Genomic DNA, 12,076 nt, shown 5'->3' on the forward strand with positions numbered 1-12,076 from the left:
TCGTAAGCCATGATCCAATTTGTACTTAAAGTACATTTACATTGACCGCTAAATCCGGATTTATGGCATTTTCGAGATTCAAGTGCTATATACTGTGTTTTTCTGCAGGTTTTACCATACGAAAATAAATCCCATTTTTGCAGGATTTATTTTAAAATCCCAAATAAACCCGATTTCATGGCTGAATAATCGATAAAAGTACCAAAATATGCAATTGTTTTCAAGAATTGCATGTACGCTTGTGTATGTCACTTTAATCCCCAAAAACACAGTGTAAACGGAGAGGATATGTTTTTGGATTTAATTAAATCCAGATCATAAAAATTTCAATGTAAACGTGCTATAATCTTCTAAGATTTTTAGGGGACGTAGCCAAATTTTTAGGAAAATTCTTATTCTGTTACCTAATGTACATTGAATTAAAAAAGGGAGGACATTAAAATCCATAACAACTTTTTTTTGATATATATTATTTCAAACATTCTTGTTGAATATATTATTTTATTCTGTTTCTTGTTAGTTTTTTTTAATATATTTTTATATATGTATATAAATAATACAAAATTTTTAAAAATGTAGTAGAATTGGCTTCTGCATTAGAAATTTTACAATTCGTACCACTTTTTATCCTTGTATTTACGGACCAATTGACTCGCTGTGCTGTTAAAATTCTGAGCTTGATTGGCCATACGTTCGGCTCGCTCTTCCATCATGTTAAGTTTTTCGCCACGTTCCACTGCCAAAAGATGTGCTCGACCTATTTCGGATGCCGCTGTTGAAGGCCTTTGATCCAGTTGTTCGAGTGTTGGGCCCGGAATGTGCTTAGCAACATAACGATTTCCCTTTCCACTCTGTTCTCCAACTGTACACGGAAGAAAATTCAAAAAGGAAGACAAATGTTGTCGTTCTCTCACAGGATGTGTAAAATGTTACTTACATAGTTCCTCTCTGTCAAGACTTTTGGTGCTGCTACCAAATAATCCTTTAAAGAAATTCTCCTTTGGCTGTTTAGGCATCTCTTGGACCGTGTACAATGTTCCCATCATATCTAAAATAGATTGACTGCAAAGATAACAGTTAGTTACATAGTAACAGTTAGTGGAGAACATTTATTGGTTGAACATAAAATGATTGGCGATAGCAGATCATAACTAGATAGATCATCTCTAAATAAGTTGATAGTCTAATTATCTTTTTAATCCTACGTAGAATACAATTGAGTTGGAGATAGCGGGCTCTAAAAAGCATAATAGCCACTGTGACATACAATTTCCAGCAGGCGAGGCGAGATAAGGCGAAATGGTAGGTAGTTGCTGTATTTTATTTGAGTACTGTATACGCAAGCCGTGAAGTACAAAAATACAACGCAAAAATGGTATCAGATGGTAATACCGATCGGCAACGTGTCACAATCATACAAGGGAAAAGTGCAAATATCGAAGTCAAATAAATGTATTAAGACTTTGCCATTCACAATAGAGGTATTTCTGCAGCGTGGCCACCACACTTCAATGTGAAAAAAACATCATGGCAATCCTGAACACAGATATTCTATACAAACCTGCACTGATAATTTATTCAGAACTTATATAAAACTAAAATAAAACATTTGGCGATGAAAGCCTTAAGTGAATGTTACGAGCTAAATTTCAGCCAAATCCCATTGAAATTGAGACTTCTAACAGCTCAAGAAGTTAATTGGAGCATAGTTTTCTATGGGGTGACTTGGGGATGTTGGATACCAAGCAACGGTTCTAATTGGTTTTGACTTGGCAAAACCCAGGCTTATTTTGGTCTTCCATCATTTCAAATGGGGACACAAACCACCGAAGGTAGCTAGCTACCCCGTGGAGTCACCTGGGTAGCTAGCCACCTTCAACATCTGTTCATCATTCTACAAGTTCACCTGTAGAATGATAAAAAGTCTTGAACCAGATATATTGGACGTTCATTTCAATATGGGGCTCAAATTTTCATTTGGTACGGGAGTAGATTTCGAATCTGGCATACAAAATCAGATCGAAGTATAAGGGGTCACGTCAACCCTCAAAAACGCAATTAGACTCTTTATGACTATATGATACTTGACTTAACCGATTTTCTTAAAATTGTCATAGATTGAGTACGTTTGTCTGGAAGGAATGATAGGCTATATAATTTTTAGATATCGGGTGGAGGCGCATCCTTCCACTTACCCCAAAAACGGCACCCATATCCGAAAGTGGTCCGATGGGCACAATAAGGGTATCAAATGAATGGTATTGGAGACCAGAAAACGAATATGGTATTAAAATAAGGGTCCAAGTATCCAGCGGGCCCCCCAACCCCAAAACTCCTCTAAACAGATATATTTGAAGTTCATGTCAATATGGGACTCAAATGAAAAGTATTAGGCAGTAGATTACAAATATGGCATAAATCATTAGGTCCAAGTAATAGGAGGTCACCCACCCCCAAATACCCCCAAATGGGCATATTAGCCGACCATGGCTATATGGGACTCAAATGAAAGGTATTTGGGAGAAGATTACGAATATGACATTAAAATTTGTGTTCAAGTCTAGGTGGCGCTTTTCCTTCTAAAGATACGTTAAATGGGTTATTTGACCCATTATGACAATATGGGACTCAAATGAAAGGTATTTGAGAGTAGACAACGAATTTGAAATCCAATTTTTGAGCCAAGTGTTTTGGAGTACGCCCTAAAGCACCCCCTAAACTGAACTTCATTTCCGCTAGGGATAATGAACGAATTTGATATCTATGTTCAGTGCAAAGTGCCGGTGCCCGCAATAGCCCCCACACACCCTCCATACGGTTCATATTTACCGCCCATGGCAATATGGGGCTCAAATTAAAGGGATTTGGAAGTGCAGCACGAATTTGATATTCATATTTGAGTCGAAATGTCTGAGGTAAAAGCACTTCTCATTACCCTAATTTTTAAAAACATCTGTAACCGAGCAGGGACAAACTTTTCACACATCAATGAGTGCTTTCCGATTCAAGTTTAAACTTAATGATAAGGGACCTTTTTTTTAGCCGAATCCGAAAGGCGTCCCGCAATGCAACACCTCTTTGGGGAACATTTTTTTAATGACCATGCATGGAATTGTACCTCACAAATGTCGTCAACATTAAGAGGGGACAACCACCGCTTTGTCCGACGTTCTCGCCAGGATTCGAACGCGTTCAGCGTCATTGGCTACAATAGCACGAATTCGATATCCGTATTCAGGGCGAAGTGTCTCTAACCTAAAAAGACATAAGAGAGTTAAACAAGGCGCAGCGGAGCGGGCCCGGTTCGGCTAGTAAAGAAATAAAAACAACGGGCATTGTAAATCTGTAACACGTTTTATTGGTCTATATTTTATTAAAAACATTTTGTTGTAGTTTAATATATTTTTACTTTGTTTTTTGTTGGTTTTTTGTTTTTGTTTTTTTTTTTAATATATAAATAACATGACGATTTGAAAACAGAAATTAAATAAGTGTACTTTAATGTAGTAGAAAGTGTTTGTTGTTGTTGTTTTTGTTGTTGTTGTTATAAAAGCAATATTACAATAACTGTGGTAGAATTGGCTCCTGTAATAGATATTTTACAACTGGTACCACTTTTTATCCTTGTATTTAAGCATTAATTGATGCGCTGTGCCGCTGAAATCTTGAGCTTGATTGGCCATACGTTCGGCTCGCTCTTCCAGCATATTAAGTTTTTCGCCGCGTTCCATTGCCAATAGATGGGCGCGACTGATTTCGGATGCCGCTGTTGAAGCTCTCTGATTCAATTGTTCGAGTGTTGGGCCCGGAATGTGTTTAGCTACAGAACGGTTTGCCTTCCCGCTTTGTTCTCCAACTGTTTTGCAATGAAAACACGATGACCAATGTTAACTTTCTCATTTTCATAGATTAGGTTGCATGGTACTTACATAGTTCTTCTCTGTCCAGACTTTTGGCGCCGCCACCAAATAATCCTTTAAAGAAACTCTCCTTTGGCTGTTCAGGCATCTCTTGAACCGTGTACAATGATCCCATCATATCTAAAATAAATTGACTGCAAAGACATACACACATAGTAAGAGTTAGTAGGTAGGATGTAGTTAGTAGGTGCAGTTAGTTGTAAAAATTACAAATTAATTGGTTTAACATAAAACGATAGCAGATCATGATTAGTTATACCACCTTTAAACAAGCAGACAGTTTAAGTTTATTTTAATCCGCGGAGGAATTCAATCCAGCCACGATAGCCTTTAATAGGCAGGATTACCTTTAATGGGCGGTACTCCAAATAGCCAAATACCTTAAGAGGGAAAAACTCCAAGAATTGGGGAACGATTGTTGGCGAGAAAAATACTTGGTTATGAGGAGCAAAAGTGTACATTGCGTATGTCCACCCAAACATATAAAAAATAAAGTTTCTGGGAGCTAAAGGATTCAAATCGCAGGTTAGTTTAATGTAATTGATGTTGGATGCAATAATACAAGTACAATAATACTTTCGAAAACGCGAAGTGGATAGACCCCATGAACATCATTTTGATTGTCCAAATCTGCTTATTGTGAATGTTCACAAATGTTTGTAAATTGTTTTTACCCTGACAAAATGCAACATATTCCACTTCCTCGCTTTTTTTTTCTTTTTATTTAACATATTTTTACAATACGACTTGAAATATTTCAATTTTATATATTTTATTCAATTTGAATTTGAATGTGAACAAACACACATAGGGATGTAGTAAAAAATGCATATTTTCCCATGAACATTCCATTAAGGAACAGGAGCAAACTTGCACATATCAATGAGTGCTACCTTTTTATAGCCGACACCTAAAGCCTAGTACTGACTTCGACTTTTCACACGAACAGCTGTCAAAAGCACTATAAAAAAAATTGTGATGAAGATAATGCGAACATCATGCGATGCATAAGGATAATTAAATGCTCACAAAATGGGTCGAATCAACTCTGCTTCAACAACAGTATTGTTGTTTTTGTTGTGTGTTGTTGTTTGTATTTAATAGGCATTTTCGATGTGAATGCAGTCAATACTAGGCTTAAAGGCGTACCGCAGTGCGAAACTTCTTTGGCTAGAATTTTTTACATGGCATAGTACCTCATAAATGTCGCCAGCATTAGAACGGGATAACCGCCGCTGAAAATGTCTATGGCCCTTAATTAGCTCAAGTGTAATATTGTATCCACCCCTGAATGTCGGAATCTGTTACCTACGAAAGCTCGGCATGGCATAGGAAATGTCGTTCTTCCCACATGTCCAAATGTTGGAGTCTGTTACCTGCGAAAGCCCGGCATGGCATAGGAAATGTCATTCTTCCCACATGCCTTACACACGCAGTCACTTGCCGCTCCTATTTTGCAAAGGTGTGTTGGAAATCTTATGTGTCCGGTAATGACACCGAAAGCAATACTGATCTTCCTCAGTCGTCTTCTTAACATCCAGTGCTACATCGGCCATGATGACACCTGCGGTAGGTTGAACGGTTACCTCAACGAACTTGCTGCTTATTTCGCTACAAGAGATCTGAAGATATCTGCCAATCTTCAGTCACATTTTTCACTGCAAATACGCGTGAGATGAATACTGAATGGAAAGTGATGGTCGATGGAGAAATGATTCTGACCATCAAGTGTACCAAAATACGAGGCGTCACATTTGACAGCTATTACACATTCTCCCCACATGCCACAACAATTTGCGATAAAGTCAAAGGAAGAAACAAGTTCTTCAAGTCAATTGCCAGAAACACTTGGGGTGCTGTCAAACCTTGTGGCCGGTTTGTGGTAAGTTATGCAGCGCTAGTGTGGTCTCGTCAGCTCTGTGACACGCGGTGAAATTATATTCAGATCTATCAGAATGCCACCCTTCGAAATGCGACGGGCTGTCTACTCAGTTCTCATGTGAACCACCTCCATCAGGAGACAAAGATCCTACTTGCGCGAAGACACTGGCATGCTGTCTAAGCAGTATCTTCTGGGCTGTTGTCGCACAGACCATCCAAATCATCATCTTGTGGATAGGTATCCACCGCCCTGAAGCGTTAAGATATATCTACAGCGTGAGGTTCAGCGCTACGAGAAAGAACCTCTAGATCAAGCGGGTCTAGACAACATTCACGCAGACACGGTAGCAGATGCGTTGAATAGCTACGGGGTGAATATGGTCCTTGGAGAACGACCATTTCCCATTGCACCTGAAAAAATTTACCCGGAAAACCGGAGTAGTTCTAGCTCTAGCTACAGAGAAAGGATTGATGTCAACGTGCATGATGTATGTCCCGATTGTGACCAGGGGCCACACGACACACGTCACCTGTTTAACTGCGCGGTCAGACCCACCCAGAGGGATCCAGACGTACCCCATCTTAGTCGAAGAGTTCCTGGATACTCAACAGAGTCAAGCAGACGAAAATAGAACACAACAAAAGTGTGAGGCTGCAGCTTCGGCTATGGGACTTAAGGCGATGGAAGAATGGATAAAGGATAGGAGCAGGTCATACCATCGATGTATAATCGTGTTGACGACAGAAAACCTGGAAGGAATGGAAGAGGTTTCGGATTGTTTGGATTGGTTTGGATTGTACCTGAGACGCCACTTGAGGTCGAGTGGGCGTACTGTTGCCAGCGGCACAGTTCTGGATTGACGGAACTCTGGTATTGCCATCTGTAAGTTCATCCTACACGGATGGATTAAAGCCTAGGGGCTGAGATCTGTTTTCGACTGTCTGACCATAATACGGTCCTGCAGGCGGAGTCCGGGCGTTCACCAAATGCGTGAGGTGGTATGGTGTTAACGCGAGGACTTTGATTTAAACATCCCTGCGGGCAGTAAACTTCCTAACAGAGCTGAGATTAACCCCTGCGGAACAGTGAAACGGTCGGTGCTGCGACGAAAATCCTACGGGGAGATCTGGATCGTGAGAAGACGGGGCTATTAACACCGAAGGAGAGCAATATAGCTTTCAATATCATAACGGAAGACATAGGACTACGAACACGATTATGCAGAATAGGTGTGGCATGTGAGGAAGATGATGTGGTAGGACTTGTGAGGAAGATGATGAGACGTTGGAGCATTTCCCATGTCCTTGCATGGCTTTCGCGGCTAACACACACAAGGATAGACTTGGCGAGCTTGGGTATAAACACTACCAAGTTTTTAGTGGCATATGCAAGTCCTAAACATACGGAGCATTTAATAGAATTCTATTTTCTAGTTAGGATTCACTTAACAAGGTTAGGCCAAGCGATCAGTCGACATACAATTTTTTTGAATTTTCGTCACTGAGCTATTCAAACTTGTCATTGTTTGCGTTTTTCTAACTTGTTTACAATGTGCTTTTGTTCATATTCAAATTCAAATTGAATTAATAAAATACACAAAATTTGAATTAATGCGTGGATGTGCAATATGCTTAATTTTGTAAGAAAAATTTTTTACTGACATTTGTTAACATTCACAATAGGCAGATTTTGGCAATCTTAATGGTGTTCATGGGGCCTATCCACTTTATGCTATTGTAGTGGATTCTCTGAATAAGGTTAAGCCAAGCGGTCAGCCGATTTTTTTACGTTTTCTCCTATTTGATGACATTTTCAATCGGCAGATTTGACATCCTTAATGATGTTCATGGGGCCTATCCACTTTATGTTTTCGCAAGTGACCTAACCTTCTTTTTGTGAATCCTGGTTGTTGTGACTTAACCTTCTATTAGTGAATCCTGTTAGGATATTGGGCTAACTTAAATTTTTGGTTGGTTTTGCCAACATGTTGTTATTTACATGTTATTTAGTTTTAAGTTACATACTATTTGTTAGAGTTGTTAATATTTTGAGCATGATTTTGTTAAGTATTTGTTATTTACGTTTGAATGTAAAATGTACACGAACACTTACCCTCTACACTACTTTCGCACTAAAAAATCTTAAGGATTTGTTTGAACACCACAGTAGTTTTTAATCACTTATTGTTCATCGCGATGACATTGAGTATGTCCATGGAAACGTAATATGTTCATAAAACTATGAACGTATATAATATCATTTTTGGTGTGATCAATTGAAGGTTTTATAAACATTTTTAGTCCAAGTTTCAGCAAGTAGTTAATAAATTCCCCTCCTAGGGTGGAGCGTATAAACATGTAAAAGCTCCCTGGGGGATATTAGCCCAATATAATTCTTGGTGGACTTTATTTTTCCCTTAATGCTTTTCTCTTCAATTTTGCCAAATTCTCCCCACATACTCTACATATACTGTGTAAAGTTGCATTTCCTTTCCCTTAATCATTTTCTATTCAATTCTCCTAAATCCTTCCCACATACTCTACATATGCTGTGTAAATTGTAAATCGAATAGGTGCGCTTGTTTTTGTAGCAGTGAAGAAAGGAATTCATCTGGTCAATCTGGTACGTCCAACCGGCTGCCATGGGATTATGTGCGCTTGAAATCACCCTATGTGCACTGTATTAACTGCCTCTAGATTTGTCTGGTGATGTTTGTAATCTACCTATAGGATTATTTCCGTCTTTCCGACTGCTTAACTACTGCAAAGTGTTATGGCCGTGCTCCTCGTTCGGACTGTACCGACATTATACCCTTCGCATTCCCATATTTTAACGATGGAAATCCCATGGCCGTTATCGCCTAGTTGTATGCCTTCTTTTTCCCTCCTATCATCTCCAAGACCCTCGTAACCTACGCATTGCTTTACTAAGATGTCTGCCTTCTTCTACTCCCTTACCATCTCCAGGACCCTTTGCCCTTAAGAATTATTCTTCCTTATGCCGTTTGTCGCCTGGCCGACACGGGATAACTATGAGCACCACACAGGCTGAAACTTTGAGCTCCGACTTGTGTGGTGTCCTCATTATCACGGGAAGCTTAGCTGAAAGCTACCGGGCGCGTCCACCGGTTGTGGTTAGTGGAAGGCTTCGTTTTATGCAGTTTTATGGGCAGTCAGCGATTTCGAGAGGAGAGTCTCAGTAAGGGGTCAGGTGGCACTGGCTTTTAATTATATATTGAGTGCTAATGATGCTCGAGATGATAAGGCGAGTTATACGCGCCTTCAAATAACTAATGGCCAACATCAGCACCTGATCCCAGGTTAGGGACGGCTGGAGGCGAGCGTCGGATATTGGAGCATGCGGCTCGCGACAAAGAGGAATAAATGTGCGATGCCACAAAACTACAACCTGTTTTTTTCACTCTGGGAAACAAAGGAATAAAAACGGACCCCCTAACGTTAACGACTCACGCAAACGAAAAAAGGGTCATGATTTGCGGATCTGCACCTGGAATGTCAGCAATCTCTATAGAGATGGTGCAGTATACGCGCTGGCGGATGTATTGGAGAAGTACAAGTACAGCGCCTTACAGGAAGTGCGATGGACCGGGAATTGCGCACAGCACAAAACGGTGACGAACAACATATAGCTTCCATAACTAGAGGCATGAAATTGGTTGTGGATTTGTGGTTATTCGGAGACTGAACACCTTGTCTCAAGCTTTACTCCGGTGGATGAGAGGCTAGCCACAATCCGCATAATAGCCAAATTCTTCAAAATCAGCCTTATTTGTGTCCATGCCTCGAGACGGAAGACAAGGACGAGAAGACTGAGGATATTTTCTACGGGCGTCTAGAGAGAGAATATGACCGCTGACCAGCTCATGATATTAAAATCGTTCTGGGAGATTTAAATGCGAAGATAGGGAAAGAAGACATCTTTGGTCCAACTGTCGGAAAGTTTAGCCTCCACGAAATAACGTTCGACAATGGGCCACAATCCGCATAAAAGCAAAATTCTTCAACATCAGCCTTAGTTGCGCCCATACCTCGACGAAAAACAAGGACGAGAAGATCAATGATATTTTTTACATGCTGCCCAGCCCATGATATTAAAATCGTTCTGGGAGATTTTAATGCGAAGATAGGGAAAGAAGACATATTTGGTCCAACAGTCGGAAAGTTTAGCTTTAGATAACGTCCGATAATGGGTAGGGGCTAGTAGATTTCTCCGTGGCAAAAAACATGGTAGTCTGCAGCACCTGATTTAAACAAAAATATTCACAAAGCCATATGGCTGTCGCCCGATCAAACGCGAGGAGCCCAATTGATTACGTTGTGATAGATGGAAATAAAGATTCGGATCAGTACCTAGTTGCAGCAGAGATTGACACACGTTTGAGCATGGCGAGGAAGGCCCAACTGCTTGATGAAAGCACTCCTTGTTCCAATGATATAATGGCGCAGTGGCAAACCACTGCCGGGGCGCCGAGTGGTTTGCCACTGGGCGCCCCGGTAGCCGAGTTGCTAGCGTGCTTGGATTACCACTGGGTTCGATTCCCGCCAGAAACCTTGGTCTGTCGCTACTGTGGTATCACAATGGACTTAAAATTGTCTAAGTGAGTCCGTAAAGGACTGCCACTCTTACCTAACCTAACCATCAAAAATAAATCGAAATTCGTACTTGGATACCGGAAGCCTACCTCAAGAAACCTATGGTATGACCAAGAGTGTTGAGATGCTACTGATGCCAAGAATGGGGAATATAGAGCAACCTTGATATCGGTATTTCTAGCCATGTTTGTTAGAGGATGACTCTTGCTGATACACTTTCCTCACTCACCTCAGTAAGAATAGGAAAGAATCTCTCCGAACCATTCAGTTCCAAACAAGGTTTCAGACAGGGAGACAGCCTACCGTGAGATCTCTTTAATATCCTGCTGGAGAAGATTATACGAGGTGCAGATGTGAATAGATATGGCACACTACTCACAAGACAACAAAAGCTATGCCGACGACATCGATATCATAGGTCGGTCACCGGAAGTAGTAACTACAGTCTTTGAAAGAATCGAAAGGGGATCAATGAAAATGGGTCTGGCAGTATATGGAGATAAAACGAAATGGATGGTTTCAACACCCAAAATACCCTGTACAACTGATCAGATAAAAAAAATGGAGAAAGTTGGGAACCACAACTTTGAGATAGTCAGTAACTTTCTCTAACTCGGCACCGCCGTAACCGAAACGAATGACACAAGTTTTGATATAAAGTGAAGAATAATGCATGCAAACAGATACTACTTTGTATTAAGTAAGCAGTTTAGAAACAAGGCCGCCTCTCGACAGACAAAGATTACACTATACAAGACACTGATACTACCTGTGTTGTTATATGGTTCCGAGGCATGGGTACTTGTGAAAGCAAACGAGGCAGTGCTTAGAGTGTTTGAGAGAAAGATTCTTTGTAAAATATAGGGATCAGTTTGCGTTAATGAAAAATAGAGGCATTGTATGAACTACGAGCTCTATGAGGTGCTTGACGAAAATACAACGGCTGGGTTGGCTAGGTCATGTCGCCAGAATGGATGAAGAAGCTCCAGCAAATAAGTATTTTGAAGGCAAACACGGTGGTATATGCAACCCTTGGTGTCAAAAATTATAAAATGAGCGCAGAAGATCGATGGGCTTGGAACGCTATTCTATGTTCGGCTAGTAGAACAAATGTTCTGTCATAACCAGTTTAAGAAAAAGTATGCCGGTTGTCGAAGGCATAGTCAAATTTCGTAATTTTTACAAAATGGTATTATGGTTGACGAAAAATTTTAAACATTTTTAGTATCAAGTAAGTCGATTTCGATAATCAAATTTGACGAAACGTTAATTGCCCTCAAAGATATGTCACGCGTGTTTGTAGAATGAAAATGGAGCCCACTTTAATGTTTTTTTGATTATTTACTACAATATACTTCTATTACCAAACAGACAAAGACAAATGAATTACTAAATACCACGAATGGCAAAGTTTACCTTTGACTACGACTGCTGTCGATTTTCGTCTTCGACAACCGGATAAGGGGGAGTGAAACTTTTCTCACTTAACCTTTACGAATACTTTCAGTACCAAAACTAGCTATATTTGGACATAGATGGCGCTAGTAGTAAAATAAACAAATCATATCTGACAGGTGGCAAATTTCTAAAACATGTGCTTTCAGTTTCAAGATAAACTATTTCAGTGAGGCTTTTAAACATACAAAAATTTTAAAATCATT

The 12,076-nt window shown here is 40.1% G+C and overlaps 1 protein-coding gene across 9 annotated transcripts in view; it reads right to left on the minus strand.

Annotated features, from left to right (window-relative positions):
- Positions 1 to 573: 573 nt before the first annotated feature.
- LOC106083902 (syntaxin-binding protein 5) overlaps positions 574 to 12,076 on the minus strand; it is a 152,644-nt gene continuing 141,141 nt past the window's right edge. For 8 of the 9 annotated variants that reach the window (XM_013247197.2, XM_013247196.2, XM_013247200.2 and 5 more), the window contains 2 exons: positions 3,930 to 4,054; positions 3,336 to 3,856 (listed from right to left, as the gene is read on the minus strand). In XM_013247197.2, the coding sequence (XP_013102651.1) occupies positions 3,600 to 3,856; positions 3,930 to 4,054 (382 nt within the window). In that variant the 3' untranslated portion in view covers positions 3,336 to 3,599. Of the gene's footprint in view, positions 863 to 937; positions 1,063 to 3,335; positions 3,857 to 3,929; positions 4,055 to 12,076 lie in introns of those variants that run through there. The other variant, XM_013247199.2, reaches the window with a different exon arrangement.

The sequence above is a fragment of the Stomoxys calcitrans genome, chromosome 4, assembly GCF_963082655.1.
Source record: "Stomoxys calcitrans chromosome 4, idStoCalc2.1, whole genome shotgun sequence".
NCBI lineage: Eukaryota > Metazoa > Arthropoda > Insecta > Diptera > Muscidae > Stomoxys > Stomoxys calcitrans.